This window comes from Antennarius striatus, chromosome 13 (assembly GCF_040054535.1).
Source record: "Antennarius striatus isolate MH-2024 chromosome 13, ASM4005453v1, whole genome shotgun sequence".
In the NCBI taxonomy this organism is placed as follows: Eukaryota; Metazoa; Chordata; class Actinopteri; order Lophiiformes; family Antennariidae; genus Antennarius; species Antennarius striatus.
Genome location: NC_090788.1, coordinates 2,438,318 through 2,457,105, shown reverse-complemented (window position 1 = coordinate 2,457,105; position 18,788 = coordinate 2,438,318). Strand labels below are relative to the sequence as shown.

General features: G+C 41.9%; 1 protein-coding gene across 3 annotated transcripts in view; it reads left to right on the top strand.

Moving 5' to 3' along the window:
- cadm1a (cell adhesion molecule 1a) overlaps positions 1–18,788 on the top strand; it is a 287,497-nt gene that overhangs the window by 205,868 nt on the left and 62,841 nt on the right. For 2 of the 3 annotated variants that reach the window (XM_068331132.1, XM_068331130.1), the window contains exon 2: positions 5,924–5,941. The exons of the other annotated variant lie outside the window; for it this stretch is intronic. In XM_068331132.1, coding sequence (XP_068187233.1) covers positions 5,924–5,941 — 18 coding nt within the window. The remainder of the gene's footprint in view (positions 1–5,923; positions 5,942–18,788) is intronic. 3 annotated transcript variants of the gene reach the window in all.

The following is an 18,788-nucleotide window of genomic DNA, read 5'->3' as shown; positions in this document are numbered from 1 at the left end:
GGTTTGGCATCTAACGGAAGATCAGATGATTAAAAACCAAGAATTCATGTGGCTCAATGATTTGCCCCTAGATTTGCCCCGTTATCCAGACCCACTCCAAAATGCAGCTGGTTCTTCTTGCCCACATCCCCAACCCTCCCATTGAGTTTCACAAAAATCTATCAAGCGGTCTTTGTGCAATCCTGCTGACAATCAGACAAACAGACCAATCACTTCACCTCCTTTGCAAAAATAATGATAGCCTGCCTCTTGTTGGCATATGGGCAAAATATGGGATTCTGAGAACGTATTCTTCAGTGTGTTTTCCACATTCACAGTTTTCAGGGTGTGAACAAGCTACATGTGAAGTGGAAACAGCCATTACTCTTTATTATTTGGGGTTTGTTTTTTTATATATTGAAGGTCTACAAAATAATAGAGCAAACAAAATGATTGTTTTCAGAGTGGAAACTGACGGTAACATTTATGTTGGTGAAAGCAATGTTATTTCTGTGGCTTGACTGTCAAGCCAGGTCGAACCGGATTACTGTTGAGTGCATCAACTCCGAACAAAAAAAAACTTTTGTGAACCAACAACTATCAAATATCTCAATATTGTACATCCTTTAATCATAAAAATCAAAGCTTGTTTGCCAAAAGAGGATTTATCTGACATCTTCACCTACAAATAGATTTGTAATGCATTACGTTGAGGCCTTTAATAGTGTTGGGGGAAGAAAACCCCAATCAGTTCCTTGTCTTCATACAGTTGAGTGGTCAGGTTATCTCGGTGCCATTTGGCGTCTTCATGCCACCAAGTCCCAATGCTGTCTGCAGCCATTGGGTTTCCATTACCACAAATCCATTCCACTCATTTAAAATTAATGGCTGTGGACCCCTCCTGACCCCAGAGATAAGCCTGGCCGAGTCTTTTCCTTAGGAGCACCTTGAGGATTTGTTTTTCCTCTCCCTATCAATCTGTCATTCGGTTGATGTCACTTGGGTATGGTCGCTTACTGGTGGTCATTGGCTTTTTTTAAATCTCAAATGTAGATTGACTTCTCAGTAATTTTTTGAACATTTTACATTACAAGTATCGATGCTATGGGGTTCAGCTCCCATTAAAAAAAGTCACATACCCCTGACACAAGCAAATAGGCTTGGATCAGCCAGGGAAAACAGCATTACCTCCCATTGGAAAAGGCTAGCACAGCCATTGATATATATCCTCTGTTGAGATTCAAGACTAAATTCTTACATTTCATTCTCTTATTTGTGCTATTTAGTTACTCAAATATCTCCTTTTTTATTCCTGTCTCCTATTTAGAGTGATTTAGTTCTTCTCTTTTGATGATGACTGCAACACTCAACCCCAAGGCCGATTATATCAAAGCTAATCATTTGCGACAATAAGAAAAACTGAAAATAGGGCTTTATGTGATATTCTTTTAAATCCAGCTATTAAAGCAGGAGTTACTGTAGCTGGAGGAAACAATGGAGAGCTGCAGTTTTTCATCTGTGTTATAATTATATCAAATTACTCTGTGTGAATAACCTGTGCTGTATTATTGTCCCTTTTATGGCAGCTAGATGAAAGTTTAGACAATAGAGGCTCTTGTGGAATGAAGCATATCCACATTTGAGCGCTCGCATTTGTCCTACATTTCCAGTGCTAAGTGTACACAATCTACCAGATGGCCCAGTAAACACACACTCCAGAATGAATTTTCCCCAGGAAAAAAAAAAAAAAGCTCCCTCAATGCATAATGCTGCACCGATATAAGCTGAGCCGCATCACATCCTCTCATTTCTCTGGCTGCTCTTTGCCACCGTGAAAATGCGAGGGCCTATCTGTTCAAAGATGCACAAGGCAAGGATATTCAGCTACCACCCATGACTGGGTAAAAAGGCAAGAAAGGGTGAGGATCGGGGGCAATACCCTGGGCTCCTTTTTTTTCCATCTTGCACCCCAAGGACACAGCCATTGGTCTTGGAGGGAGGGAGGTTTTTCAGCCTTATCAGCAGGACAGCACCCAGCGCTCTAATCACTGGGTCCCAGAGACAGCCGAAGGGGAAGAGAGCAAAGGGAGAGACGATGGGTGAGCAACATCCAAGGAAAGAGAGAACGGAGGAGGAAAAAAAGAAAACAGGAATGAGTCAAGGGGAAAAAGCAGGGCAGTGTTTATACCGCCTAGGTTACATCAAACGACAGCTGCTTTACAGCCCAGTGCATAACTGAGTGGAATCCTTCTGGTGGGAAGAGACGGGCGATGGAGAGACTCGCATCACGAGTCTCTTAGCAACCGCAACAGGTGCCATCTTGAAAGCATCACTACCAGAGGAGGTGGTGGTCTGAGTCTAGGACAGCCCAACCGAAGCCGTTGCAACTTGCTGCCACGTTTCGACAGATTTCGCTCTGCGGTGTTTCAGAAAGACGCGAATAAGAAAAGCTTTTAAAATGATAGGTAACGCCATTTGATTCCCTGCTGCTTAATGCGTTTTGTCGGCTCTCGTGAATTTACCGTGCAATAAGGAAGTGTTGCGTTTTCTGAATAACGGATTATCATTTGGTTATCAAAAGCCTTTGACGCTTCCGGAGTACAGGTGTGGTTCTAAACCCGGAGCTTTGTATGATAGAGCACATGGTGTTCCATTTTCCACTCTTAATATACTGCTGTGACTGGTAAAAAAAAAAAAAGAAAGACAATAGAACTGCTTCTATTGATAATTAGTTTTTAATGTGCCACACTCATCATGTCCAATTTCATGCCCCCTAGGCAGCTGATCACAGATTTAATCAGCACATTATTGCTCGGTATACTTAGACTGACTGGAGACAGGGTTTGCGTTTGTGTGTGTGTGTGTGTGTGTGTGTGTGTGTGTGTGTGTGTGTGTTTGTGTGTTTGTGTGTGTGTGTCTTCATGTAATCGAAGAGCGAAGGACAGGGGTTGTCAGCATACGCATCCATCCTGGTAACATCCTCCTTTAATAGACATTGAATATGTGTTCCAGGTCATTAACCGAGAGCAACGTTTGAAAACGGGGCGCCTGAAAGCGACCGTGTCGCGCCGCGTCGAAGGGGAAGCAATGTTGTCATTGTTTTTCCAGCGAATAGGAGAGCTCGCCGGCCCCTCGCTCACCTGGGGAACGCGGTCGAACGAGGGCAGCGACGCGAGTCATTCGCTTCAAATTTTCCGTTTGATGGCGATATATGATTTCTGATCATTACACGATGATCATTTGGAACATTAAAACTTCAGAGGTCTCAGATCTGAAGAAATGCAGCGGTACTTGTTGGCCTTGGCTGTAATTTACAACTGCAGTTGTTTTCTCTTTTTGGAATATTTTATGTCAAGTTTCATAAAGGTGCCGTCGTATTTTCTAGTTGCGTCTGTATTTATGCATATAGTACATCAACACCGAAACAATAAGCATGAAATAAAACTAGGTCACATTTTATAGTTCACACCCATAACTTTCTTTTTTTTTTACTTCCTGATGAATGTCTTCATCTCGCTCACTGCTCGTAATTTTTTTCTGTTGTCTTCATATTTTCCTTTAAAGACGTTTTGATTGTCGTGTTTCTGGCCTGGTTTGACTCTTTATTTTTAAGCGATGTTACAGTTTTCCCATTTTCTGAGTTGTTAATTACAGTTTTCCACTCAGAACTTTTAAAAAGGGTTTGCGTAGGAGTTATATACTTATTTTGATAGACTTGCTTTGCACAGTTTTAAATTACTCAATCCTGATCCAAATCTTGTAGAACATTGAACACCTCCAGGCTATGCTGGAGTCCAGTAGTCTTGCAAACAAATCGAACCAATCACAGAACGTCTGTGGTTATTTTTGTCTGTTTTGTTGTTGTTTTTTTTACTGTAAATCCTATTTTTTCAGCACAAATATCTATTTTGTATCTAAATATGTACCACAAATTTCTCTCTTCTTTTTATTTGCTGACAAAGACAACCTTGAGCTGACCTCCTCCTCCGACTGTAGACGGCTGAAGCTCGCTGTCGGGCTCGAGAGCGAGCAGAGGAAGGGGCAGACGTTGTTAAAACTGGAGCCAATAAGAGTCGTGGCTATAAGTCAAACTCAGAGAGAAAGAGAGAGAGACATTGGGAGGCAGATGAGGCCTTCATTAAATGCAGCTCAGGCCCTGGTGAAACCCTGGTTAATGTCCCTATCATCTCTGGAGTGGTCCCGACTCCCTCTCTGTCCAAATGACTCATGTTTAATGCATCTCTGCAGTCTTTGCCGTTTAACCTCAACTCTGGAGGTTGTAGTTCGGGCCGGTATGGCAAAGGCTCCTGCAAGACACCATGAGGGGGCAAAAGCGCCCATGCTGTTATCCTCACCCACTCTCCATTTACTTAGCTTAGGGGGGGTGAGGAGACGAGCCGCTTCATAGTTTCACCTCTTGCTGGGTAATCTCACCAAAGCGAAAACACCTCTAATATCATCCCGCCGCGTGAACCCTGAACCAGAGGGTCGAGGGGGTCGACGGCGAGAGTGCTTTGGTACCGGGCTGAAGGCGTGAGCGACCAATACCGTGTTGGGACGCCTTCAAGATCGTCGTTCACGAGAGTGTTTCATTTTTTGGGGGGGTAAAGGGTCATGGAGAAGGTGAGATGACCACTAACATGCTCAGAAGAAGCAGGACACGCTACTCAAAACAGACGGTTATAAAGGGAATTGGGATCAGGCCTCTTTCCCATACATATCCAGGGATTTATCTCGTCAAGTGAAATGAGCACAACTTAACCACAAATGGATCCGTGTAACGAGATCTAGCGGGGCATAAACCAGAATCTTTGTTTCATTCCACCCTCCAGTTTTTTCCTGGCTGCCTCCCTCTCACTCCTCATCTGCTTCACTTCCAGACGCTCGGATCTCTTTTCCCGGCTCGGGATAATGGTTAATTAGAATATCACCATGATTGAAATTTGGCAAAAGTTGAAGAAGAAATAGGTTTTCTAATCAAATGCTGTGTCATAGCTGGAATCCTGATGCTTCCTTGGCTGATGAGTGTTCTTCAGTGATGGGGGGGGGGGTCTAAATGGATGCCAGGCTGGATAATGAGGGTTTATGCTTTTCCTCCCCTGCAATGTTCAAACGTGTTGAAGCTTCTTTTGATTTTTGGGGAAACATGGGAAGTTTTTTGGGGGGGGGTGGGAAGAATGATGCAACTCGAATGTTTGGTTTAAAATAACAACCTGGATCCTCTTAGTTTAGCTCAGCATAAAAAAGATGGACGCCAAAGGAAATGGTTACCATGGCGATATCCTGAGGAAAACAGTGGCCATCATCTTGAAATCTTTTCACTTAGCACTTTATAACTTTATAATGCAATGCATATATGCCATGTGTTTATCTGTTTCCGACTATTCCTCTCCCGTTCCTCCAAACTGTTCACTCGAGGCGCTCTTGGATCCCGTCATCGCGGGGTCGCAGTCGAGAGTTTGTTGGAAATGCTGCCTTGTTTTAGAGAGAATTCAAAGGATATTTGTAATTCTGCAGACGTGTGGCGTGAAACTCGCCAAATATAGATGAAAGATATTAACGCGAGCCATCATCCTCTCAGCGCTCGCAATCAGCGGCGGTTTGGTCGGCTATTAAGCTCAAAAATAGAGATCCTGATCAAAGCCTATTTGTAATGAATTTGCCTTTGAGTTAAAGTCTTACGCTTAAAACTGCAACAACTGTCTGCTTCTTGAATCAACTGTGGTCTTTTAATGATGTTCTTTTTGAAGGGGGTGGGGGGGGGCAGCATGGGTAATTTTGTTCTGCATTCTTACCTGTCTTCTCCTGTATTTTACATGCATGCCCCTCTATCAGCAAATGGGGGCAATTAACTTTAATTGCTAACTTCCTCTTCTGTTTTTTTTGTTGTTGTTTGTTCTCCCTTTCTCTTTACCCTTCCCACCTGTCCTCCCCCTCGATGCAGGAGCTGCACAGTACCCAGGTAAGCCTTCCCACATGTCTTGTCCTTCTCCTTCACCACGCTCCAGCTTTCCAGCATCTGTCTCCTTTCCAGATTCTCTTCCTTTCACCGTCTCGTGTCTCTGTGGTGCGACAAATTTGCAATTCTTGTCCATTTTCGCTTCCTCTCATCCTCTTTCACATCCAGATTTCCTTCATCTCTCCACATCTCCATGCTGCGTTTCCTACATTTCATACCTCTGCTGTTGTGATTCCTGCTTTTTGACACATCTTCACTTCCTTAGCAGCGTGCTAAGGAACTCTAACTGCAGCATCCACATGTTCGTTGCAATTAAACAGATAGCTCTCTGATCAAACTCAATGATCCGAAGAGTTTATGGTGCAAAACGACACATAACAGATAAAGGAGTTTCCAGTTTTTTGGTTCCTGTGATTGCACACTCACCCGCTGGATGCTGTTTCTATGGCTACACCCAGGCATCACACTTGTTGTTACTGATTGGGTGCATTAATGTGGTCACTACTCTTCTTCAGGTCCACACAACACAGAAACAAAATCCCCACAGCATCAATAACACAGTAGAGGCAAAACAAGCTTGTTTCCATTTTTGCTTTTTTGCAGTCGCTCCTGCCCGGCCAGGATGGCGTGCGTTGAAACATCTGTGCAGGAAGTGTTGCGTGTCATGAACAGTACCATAACAATGAGGCAAACAAATTGCAAAAATGGAAGCTAAATTAACCAGCCAGTGTGAAAATGGCCCATTTCTGTTTAAAAAAGAGAAATTCAGAGGGGGGCTACAGATGGAATTACCAGGGCGATGGAAAAGCGAGGAAGGTGTTTCATGCATTTGCATGGCAAGAAAATGACATCAATTGTAAGAGATACAATTTAGGAAACAAGAAATGTCTAAAATGTCATTTGGAGAAAAAAAAGAAAAGAATGGATTTCAAATACATGTCATGTCTGCATTTTGAGAATCCCAATAAAATTACTTTACTTTAATGATGGTGAAATTGCATGACTTCACCCCCCCCCCATGGATATCTTTTCTTTGAAAATCTAATCTGTAAATGCTGCCTTCAGTGCTGCACACACCCCTTCCTCTTCTCTACCGAGGCTTTTTAATCCAATTAGCAATGGCAGTTATTTATACAGTATGTACATGAATTAGAATCGAACGGGAAGAGATCCTCCCTCAGGATGGGGTCGATTGGACGGGGGCCGCAGTCCTTCACCGGTCGGTTCTCGGTCACGAACTTACGCTGCCACCGCCGAGCGGCGAAGGTCTCTGCAGTTGATTGCCAACAAAGCAGCAACACAAACCGGCCTCGACGTGCGCCGCCAATCGCAATCATCATCTCGTTCGACTTTAATGTGAAAACCAAACTGGCGCCGACTTTATTTTATCCTGTTTCATCTCTTCAATGATCTTTTTTTTCCCCCCCGCAACTGTCAAAGCTAAAAAAAAAAATAAAATTTACTCACTCAAATTGGGACACTCTAATAAGCTGTCTTCTCAGTGTTCAGGTTGATCTCAGATCTGTGTTTCTGTTGCATTTCATTGCGTTGGACTGATAAAGAAGAGATGCCAAATGAGTATGTAAGCTGCCAAATATTGCTCTCTTAGCCTTTTGAACTGTTTGCCAATGATTGCAGTACTTCAGAGGGTTAGAAAAAGTCATGTCTCAATATTCCCAGCATGTGCCTTTCAAGGTTTTTGGAATATAATGTTTGGATTCTCTTTTCATATGAGGTGGATTCATTTTTGATGCACCTGGTGTTATTCATTCATTTAATTTTTTTCACATTCTGTTTATAGCTCCAGAATCTCTGTGTAAATTAATAGAGATCATATTTGACATATTGATTACTTTTCTTTTATTCTCAACCGTATGTTATTCTCTGTCTTGTGTTCCAGGTTATAATGAATAAAACAAAAACAAGAGCTGCAAATAAGATGTTCAGCCAGGACATAGCAGAAAAATCCCCAAGCAACTGAAATGAACACAAGATGGCTTAACATGTAGAATGTGCTTTGACCTTTTGTAAATTAACTGGCCACAATCTAATAGTGTCTTATTCTCATCAATAGCAGTGGAGATTACATCATGGTTCTACTCGGGGGTTTCTGCCTGTTAAAATTCAGTTACTTCTCCCCACTGTCGCCTTTAGCAATTGTTTCCAACTGAGATGAACAGAAAATGGCTTGACATATAGAATGTGCTTTGACATGTCGTAAATAAATAGGCCGCAATCTAATAGTGTCTTATTGTCAATAATAGCAGTGGAGCCTACATCATGGTTCTGCTCGGGGGGTTCTGCCTTTTAAAAGGCAGTTTCTTCTCACTACTGTCGCCATTAGCAGTTGTTTGCTATTGAAAATTCCCAGACATAACTTTTCTTGTAATTTAAATATTTTGTGACAACTTTTTTGACTTGATTTTTGCCTGGAGAACAAAATAGACATGTCCTTTTGGAGCTTCCGTAGTTTGAGATCTTGGTCCAGACATATGTTTTCTTGCACGGGTGACTTGTGTTTGTTCGGAACATCAGTAAATAGAATGGAAGACACGGGAGCATGGAGGTGGGATGAGGGAGACAGCACTTAAACACAAGGAGTGTTATCCATATGTGCACAGAGAGCTGCTATTTAAACACACACACACGGGCTCGTGTGATATGTTTGTACACTCACATACACACACTCACACACAGAGTGTACCGCTCAGATTAATGTCTAAATCAATCACACGCCGGCAGTGTTTGCTTGTCATCCTGTGTGCTTCGCCTTTATAACACAGGTTCAATTTCCCAAACTACTGAAGCTCCATCAACGTTTCCTCAGAACATGGATTCGGCAAGGTCATCTCTCAACTGCTCCGAGAAAAGTTTCCCAACCACAGGATATGTCTTTTGCCGTCGCAATGTCAATACTCCCAGGTCCAATGCATTTCAATCTGCATTTGTCAATACGTGAGATGCTTAGAGGGACGATGTGAGTCGAGGATGCAGCTCGTTCATTAAACAGACCTTGTTTTGACTCCCGTTGTCTCATCGATCCTCTCAGGCAATAACTGGATGAATTCTGAATCTTATTCCAGCTCTTAAGTAGTGAAATAGATAAATAAATTATTACTGAAGATAAAGCTAGTGAGGTCACAATTTAGTTTGCGAGACACAAATTTAATCCAGACTCAAAAATAAAGACTTCTAAACTAATATGCATGACAGAAATGCGGTACTGTCGTCGTAACGTTCGCATAAATTTAGGTTGAGTTTACGCTCATGTGTCGGATGAAAGAAGTCACTGACGCTAGGTATGGGAGATAAAAGACTTCAAATCTTCAAATTACAGTTTCTTCCACTCCCTCTTTATTTTGATGGGAGGAAGAGAAGATAACAAATATAGGAAATGAGAAAGCGACACACTGTGAAAATATAAGAAATCAGAGGGTGCGATCAGACTTCCTGCTCAAACCTCAGACAGAGTTTTCTTCAAGGAGGGGCTTACAAAGCATCGAAATTTCAGGTATATTATTCCTAATTGAAAAGGGAGATGAGCTTTTTCTCCTAGTATATCAGCAGTGTTTGCAAGATCCTCAATCAGGAGTAACTAGTGCAGATGCTGGTGACTTAATACCAACAACAGATTAAACCCCATTTCACCCTCTCGTGAGTATTGACTTAAACTACATGTCGTGTGTATGATTGACTTAAAATAAATACAGGGCAGATGTTCACGGCAATGAAGGAACATGTCGCCCAGTTGCATGGTGTGACTCATTGATGGGTTTTTAATCGTGTTTGCAGAAATCGAAATCAGAGCTTTATTACAGAGCGGAATAAGATTCAACCAACTCAGCTTATACAGTAATATATATATATATATATATATATATATATATATATATATATATATATATATATATATATATATATATATATATATATATATATATACTGTTGTATTTTCTAGGTTTTCAACCAGATTCCTAAAAATCACAATGAGTGAAATGTTCCTCGCAACAAGAACTGATATAGATATAGATATATAATATACTGTATATACACACAGTTTGTGTGTATATATATGAAAGAACGTTTTACAATTTTTCTTCTACTCATTTATCAAAGTGCTGCTAAGGTGTAAAAATAAAATACATTCAGGATTGACATTTTTGCGACTTATCTTATGAGTTATTTAATTGAATTTCACCTTTCCTCTGAAGAGCCGTTGGCTGACGCAGACGAGTCGTATTCAAACGTAGTTTCTAGGAGACACACCGGCTGTGAAAGGTCTTGTTTGTGGTGTGAGAAATGAAGTTTGGCCAAAGATAAAGTCTTGATTATGAAAGAGATTGGCGCAGCTGCTTTATCGTCCTCTTTTTTTTTTTTCCATCCTTTCGCCGCGGCGAACACGAGATGTTATGACAGCACCTGTTTAAGTAATTATCTTTGACATTTGGAGATAAACTTTTGTTTTGTTTGTGACTGCCTCCATCTGATGCGAGAGACTAATGAGTGACAGGAAATGACCTCAATGCCGACGCTCGACTGTGGACACAAGCTGCTCAAAGTTTGCAAAGTAATTGGAGTATATTGTTGTAATAAACTAATATATGCCTGTGTCGAATTAAAGAGGAAGATGAGTTTGCTTGCATGGAATCAGGGTAAATTTATTAACATAGAGCCGTAAACATTTGCATACGTGCTGCAGCAGCCAATCAGAGGGCAGCGCTTGCAGTAGGAGAAATATAAAGTAGTTGATTTCAACTTTATTTAGTGAGAATGAATGAAAAGATGTGCCAAAACAGGAGACAACCTGATTTTAAAGTGCTTTCAATCAGCTCGCTTAAGAAATAAGATGAAAATTTTGTTGTTTTTAAGAGCAACAGCAAAAACGCCAGATGAGAGCTTTGGCGTGCTTCCTGGAAATGACACCTAAATACACTTTGATTGGTTTATTTTTTTCAACCAGATTCCTAAAAATCACAATGAGTGAAATGTTCCTCGCAACAAGAACTGATGAAACCTAGAAAATACAACAAGCGGGAGCGACGTTACGTGATCGAAAAACAAAGCCGCACTTGTGTTCAAATTATGCTAAAACACATCAAGAGAGAAAAATAAAGGATTCTGCCCACTTTTTCTTGCACGAGGCGGATTAAAGTAAAGTTGTCACGGTGATATTATCATAAAAAGTTGCCTGAAATGTCCAGAAACTCAAGCTGTCCTGGTGTTGATTGTTACAGGACTTTGGTTTTATCGGTGTTTGCGTGGACTATGCTTTGACGGTCGATTTTTGAAGGTAGACGTTTGGCGGCTTTGTTAATTCCTAAGTGGACCTTTAATAATAGAAAAGCTCTCCTGGCTGAGTTCTGAAACCTTTTCTGCAGCTTGGCATCACCAACCGGAGCCCATTTAGAGACAAAGGCAGAACGCCTTCTAAATAAATTGTTTGGAGGATGCTTTTCCGCGGACCAACATCACGCCCACTGACATCCCCCCCCTCCTCCATCATTATCATCGTCTCCTGACTTCGCCAAATGTCATTTTGCATTGTCGATTCTTCCCCGGCTATCAAACTACTACTTAACAGCGACTGTAGAATGTTTTTACGTCGTTTTCATATCGTCAGGCGAATAAAAGAATCCCTCCCCGACTCACGGCCGGCAGGACACCTCCATGCCAGTACGGAGTCTGCTTGGAAACAATCTTTCCCCATTGAATTTCAAATATCAGACAGATTGGTGAAGTCAGTTTGTCGACCTGCTGCAAGCTCCGGATCAGTGCTTCAATGGCGCCAAAGCGACGCTGACGTCTCCAATCTGGTGTGAATTTCAGGTACAGTCGGGCTACAAAAAAAGTGTGTTTGAGACTGGCAGCGGCCCCCCCACCCCCCACCCCCACCCGGATCACAAACGTCAAACGCAGTCGATAAAGCGTCGGTGCAAACAGGTTTGTTTGATCTGTTTATGTACGGAGGCAGGTCGGTGGTGAGAGCGTCGTTTTAATCTCCATTAAACTCCATTAATGAAGTGCAAACGTGTCACATTACGATGTCACAAAATCAGCGTGATCGTTAGTTTTAATGAAACTTATCAAATCAAAAGTACGTATTTGTTTTTTAATTTATTATTTAAAGAGGAAATCAGCTTCACCGGACGTTCTCTTCCTGTTTCCTCTTCCTGTTTCCTCTGCATCTCTTCTTATTTCTGTTGCCGTTTCTGTTTCATGTTGCTTCATCTGTGATCTTTCCATATTTTTCCAGTCCAGTCTGGAATCATTCTTTTCCTGCCAGTTAATCAGCGACGGACGATAATCGAAGTCCCGAATCGACTCCTGCTGACATCCGTGACTCTGGGATCGGCTTATTAACCTGCCAGCTACAAACACTGCGATACAAGCCTCCACTTTTTAATCGAGACAGGCATCCGTGTCAAATGTTATAACGTGTCAGGAACATAACTGAGAGCGAAGCTAAAAGATTTCGCTCAAATCCAGCATCCGACTGATGATTTGACGAACGGCGGCTGCGACTGTCAAAGCGCTTTTTATTTGAAAACCTGCGCAGGTAAAAGCGTCGGAGTTGTGAGACTGACAGCTTTTGTCATTAATGTGAACGACGCCTTGAGACAAAACGACTGACGTCTCTCCCTAAAAATAGAATTCTAAACACATTTGACTCGACTCAATCAAAACGTAAGCAGACAGTGGTGGAAATAATGAAAAATCGGAGTCCGATTCATTAAAATAAAATCCAATAATTGGGTGGGGAAAGAAAATATGTAGGACCTGATGACACATCGATGCTCAAAGTCGACACTGATGACTCCTGAAGGACAGAAGGATCCTGTAGTGCCCTCTACCCCCCCCCCCCCCCCAAAGGGCTCCCAGCTTTTGTTTATCCAGCAGAGGCTGTAGGAGCATCTCCTCCTCCTCTTCCTCCTCCTCCTCCTCTTCCTCCCCTCTTCCCTCTGTTCTCCTGCTCTGCCTTTCTTCCATGAAAGATATTTCCAAATGAGTGAGCCCAGGACACAGCTGCGTCTCTGACGCATTAATCACTTGACTGCCACCCCCCCATACCCCCCCAAACACACACACACACACACACACACACACACACACACACACACACACACACTGATAACCTGGCCTGACTCCCGACAAGCAAAGACATGTACCGTCACCATGTAATATAAACACATGTCAGCGCACACGGCTCCAGCATGTAGATAGAAATCACAGGATGCAGACACGCTCGCAGCATCTGACCCCCCCACCCCCTACCACACACACACACACACACACACACACACACACACACTCAAGTGATCTTGACTCCCCCACTCCAGCAGCTCCCTCTCCTTCCATCCAGCCATGGCTCCCACATGACCCTCCATTTTCCTCATCATTAGCAGCACCGACCAGCAGCGGCATCCCATCCAGCCCTCCCTCCTGCCCCCCACCCCCCCCACCCTACCCCCACCACCACCACTGCCTCCCTCGCCGCTCCTCTGTTTACTTCTTGATTTCTTTATTTGAATTCGGCACAGAGCGTCCCTCCTGTCTCCTTTGAGCGAAGAGGGCCGTCAGAGGGGGGGCGGGGGGGCGAGGTTCAGATGGGAAGAGAAGGGGGGGCCGGCCTGCTTTAGATGTTAATTTGTTGGATGTCGGGTGTAAAGCGATGCAGCATTGGTTATATAACCACCCTGTAGGAGACGGGGGCAGGATGCTTCACACCCAAACAGGGAAGTGGAGCCGGGTGATTCGTCAGTGGGGTTATCCTGTGGGTGGGGGCTTCTATGGATTAAATTAATCTGGAAACACAATACTGAGCATGTATTAATCTATATACTTTATATATAATTAATAATTCATCAAACGGACACATGTGATGATGTGGGAGTGTGTTTTATTACAACTGCTTGCTAAGTAGCCTCTTTAGCTTATTATTGTTATTATTACTATTGTTATTGTTGTTATTATCATTATTATTATAATTATTATTATGTTTTTACAGTCTTGAAACTTTTTCATGCCAATAATTAGTCACATTTGAAATGTAATGTGGATATAACAGTGTTATATAACTGCTTCATAACTGCTCTATGAGCGTATCAACATACCCAAACAGTAATATCATATATATATATATATATATGTGTGTGTGTGTGTGTGTGTGTGTGTGTGTGTGTGTGTGTGTGTGTGTGTGTGTGTGTGTAAACATCAACCTGTGAGGAAAGTCAGAACAAATTCAGAAATTTTGAAAACCATAACTTCTATTTTGTATGACTTTATTGCAAACTTTGAGCCTCACTCAGACCCTCTTTATAGCATCATGTCACCTGGCAGGTTTGCATTACATCACTTACAGCCTCAGGGAAGGAGACAAAAATGTACAAAATAGCCAATCAGAAACACTGCTGACGCAGCATCAACACCATTTTTTGGGATAATACACTTATTTTTTTCTGTATTTTTTTTGTTTTTTAAACACCAGTTTGCTGTCGTTGCAAAAACAGGAATTCGATTGAAATGTGTCAAATCAAATCCCTATAATTTGTTTTTTTCTGTAGAGGTAGGAAGCTGTTGTTATTTATTATTGTAAGTACCTAATTACTTGAAAAAAAGGATGCGATTTGAAGACGTTAGATGATTTTACTTCTTTGCAGATGAACTCTATTGTTATCTGTTCTAGTGTAGTTTTATCAGAATGGAGTGGCTGAATGTTTTTTAACAACACTCTCACATCAGTTTTGGAACAGCTGTTGCATATTCAGAAATAATCACTCCATAATTGCCTAATCTTCCCAAAGACTCATTTACATTATGGCAACGCTGGACCGAACTGATGCAGAAATTTTGACTCCAGGCGGTGCGGCTGATCTCGTGAGATCATTTCCACCAAAGCAGCCGCGCTCACGATACATTTTAGGATGATTTTAAGAATCCAAAATTTACTGAACTAATGAAGACGTTCCACAAACATGCAGCACAGAGCGGCCGAACATGGGATACAACAGAATGCAAATGAAAAGACAACAAAAATATAGCAGATATTTATATGTTCTGGCATCTTGGAAATGTTTCTCGCTGCTCATTAAGCCGAAGCGAAGAGATCGAGGCGTTTTGTGCTTCGCGCAACAGCAGGGAAAAGATTTTCACCGCGAGGAGACAGCACCATGTAAAAGCTTTTCACACCTCGCCCTGAGAATAACGTGTCACTGTTTACCACGCATCAGCATCAGAGGTAGAGAGAGTGCGTTTGTGATGAGGAGTGTAGCTGTAGGAACTATTTAATGTCATTAATTATCTAATTAGCATAAATATTGCTTATAAAAACAATCGTGTTACACTTTCTTTGTATGATCTTGTTTTTATCGCTCGATTATTCTCGGCAGTGTTAGTGTGATGTCATCACGCGGATCTCAAGGTTTTATTAGAAATTCCGTTGGATGCATTTGTGTATGTCTGAGTAGATCTCAGAGGATAACGCTGCTATCATTGGCTTTACATTGGGGCTATTATAGATTCCATTAATGTGTGTGTTTGTATCGGGGGGGGGGTAATGCAATGGGAGACTGCAGAAGACACGCCGCTGAAAAACAAGCTTCATTTGCTGTTTTAGAGCAACAAACTTTAACATGTGACAAACTCAAGGCCCTGGGGCCAAATGTGGCCCTCCCCATTGTTTATGTGGCCCCGCAACAGCATAAAAGGTCAGAGTGTCTAAAAATGCATAAATCAAAAGTGTGCTTTGACCAAAAACAACATTTCTCACAATGCAGTAATGAAGGCATCGTGTGGACCGGGCCTAAGTCTATTTTAATTTTGACCAAAAAAAAAAGTTAATTTCTTCATTTTTCTTTGTTCATTGATACATTGATCCTTGATTGATGGAGTTCCGTGGGTTTAATAACCTGACAAATTAAAATATTTTTTCTTATAACAGAGTTATTTACCATTAAAGATCAGTTTCAATGATGTTACGTTACATTGGCTTACATTTAGTTACATTCATAAGTAACATCTGGTCCCTTTGAGGACAGCCATTAAGCTGATGTGGCCCCCAATGAAAATGACTTTGACACCCCTGCTTTAAGGGATTTTGATCAGTTGATGTTAATGAAGCTCATTTAAAGAAATGGAATCAAAGTGATGCTTCTATGTTAAACATATATCATAAATAATAAAAACACAATGCCTTTGACACAAATGCTTTAAAATTTGCACGGATTCAAGGCCACATCAATGTGAGCACATTCAATCACTTCTTTAATGGCCCCGTTGTTGTTGTTGGGATTAATTCACTCCACTCAGGATTATGAATTTGGAAAAAGCCGCAGCTGTTTTATTTCCAGCTAATGACAAAAATGCAAAGCGCTCGCCGTATGATGCATGGCGATGTGCCGCCCACTGGGGCTCCATAAAGCCATTCACCGCTCAGTAAAGCTCATAAACACATTAAAAGGTAGACAAAACATCAATAATAGAAGAATACGCATTGATCAGTGGCTCTGTTACTTAGCAGGTAAATGCTAGTCCCTGGTATAAATCATCACACACACACACACATACACACACACAGGTGCTGTAGATCTTCATCACTTTTATAGAAACATCTAAAACATTATTCCATACTTATTCTCTTACACTCTCTTTTTTTTTTTTTTGTTACCCATGAGCCTCTTTCTATCGTTTTAGTGGCTGCCGCTTCTCCATCGCTCCGATATGTTTAACAAAAGCCACCGATGGCGACGCCGGGACACATCCTGACCCGACGGGATCATCTCCCCACAAATTCTGCGTCAAATCTTCCAGCCGCTGTGTGAACAGCGGTCGTCTGGACGCTCCTTTAACTTCCCGCCGTGAGGGATTCCTCTGTCCGCTGCGGTCAGGGCCGAACGAGGATCCTGACCTTTTCTCCAGCTGCCTCTCGCTGTCTAGCGGCCGCGCTAACCCACCATTCAAACAGCGAGCAGCTCGGCCCGAAGAGATGCTCTCTCCTCAAATACCCCTTGGTCTTCGTTTTGCTTCATCATCAAGCAAAGCCGGGGTCAGATTGGCTTTAATCTCCGGGTGCTTTTGGTTTTTTCTGCTGCCTACAGGTGTTTCATCACCGCCCCATCGTCTCGTAGCCTGTCGCTCATCCACGAAGGAAGAAAATGACTTTTCAACACTTTTGAGTTCGACATCTTGGTCGAATATCAATCAGTTTAGGAAACTTTCTTCCTGTAATAGGGTGAGGAAGTCCAATCCATGCAGAAGAGATTTCAAAGTCGACCTCAGTTCAGGTTCTTCCAGACGAGACTATCTCCTCTTCTTCGACCAACGTCTCAGTTTTGTGCATCTTTTTGTTCTTTGGTGCGTGCCCCGCCCCTCCACCCAGATAAAGTACTTTATATGTTATTCAAAAAAAAGACATTTTGAAGCTTTCCTAGCAGATAAAAATTGGCATCAAAGTCGTTTGACCTTCCGTCTTTCATAAAGATCTGAAGGGTTTTCGTTTCACAGATTTAAACTGTCTATCGCCGTCTTTTTTGCATCCTCCCCTCGCGTTTCTCCCTCAAGTCACTTCACGCAACAAAATAAAGACTTACTGTTGACAAAATAACAGAAACAGATAAATCTGGTAGTCGGCTTACAGCCGGTGGCGTCGACGGAGGTGTTTTCAGCTGAACTCTTTTCTGTTGTTGCTTCGCTCTCCCGGTGACTCTTTCCTGTATTGTGAAACACTTCCTGCTGTGCCATCACTCAAGGCGCTCATGAATTATTGGCATTGTGATGTTTATACAAGCGCTCGTGGTAATGTGAGACTCGCAAAGCTTTAGTACTAGCGCTAATGGAAAAAAAACAAAAAAATCCGCACTTTTAGATTTATGTTCTCGAGGAATTTCCACTTAAAATAACGGCGTTAAAATGCTTGTAAGGAAAACAACGTCTTAAAGCCCGCAGGGTGTGGATAAAACCCGTCCAACTATTCAGGTAATGTATTTAACGCTAATGCACGGCCTAAATTTAATCCCCTCAGCAAATGTATTATTGACAGCCGTACGGTGGTTGAACTGCAGAGATGCAGGTGTCTTTTTAACACCTGCTCACATCACATCGCTGAAAATCAAACACGTTTCACAAACAGAAGTTTTCCTAAATCCAAACACTTTCCGACACCCTTTGTAAAGAATTCGAGATTAAAAAAGTGATCCAACCCATCACTGAAATACTCAATATTATCTTATGAAACTTCGCAAACACATCAACCACATGCTGGAGCGGTGTGTCTTGCTTTTTAGATTTATTTTTTTTTATACAATTTATTTATTTTGGCATATCTGTGGAAATACCATCTACCTGCAATTAAGAAAAGACAGAGGTTATTTTGTGGAGCGCATCTTGTCAAGTGTGTGATTTTTATTTATTTCGTATTTTTTGCAGTTTCATTTTCAGCTATTATAACAAGGCATAAAACAAAAAAAAAGTAACAACAATCAAGAAAAACGTTCCCTGTCTCTTTATTGCAGTGCAACCGATTGAAATAAAAAACATAATTATCACTTTAACGGTTATGTTAGCGCAGCTCAAAGCGCTTCATCAAGGCTCGCAGTCTTGTTAAGAATTCATTACCGTCGTATTAAAAAGTTGTCACTGACCTAAAACTTCCAAGCTGAAACTTTGAACCAGAAACATTGAAGTTAAAAGTCGCCGTTATTGAAAAATGAAGCTGCGGTCGACGTTTGCAGATCTCTGCGGCATCTTTAAAAGACGATTCCTCCTCCAATCAAACTGCATCATCACATCGCGGCTTGTACTCATCATCGCAACGAGAGGTCCCTACATTCACCCAGTTTTAAAGGAAGGATCATTT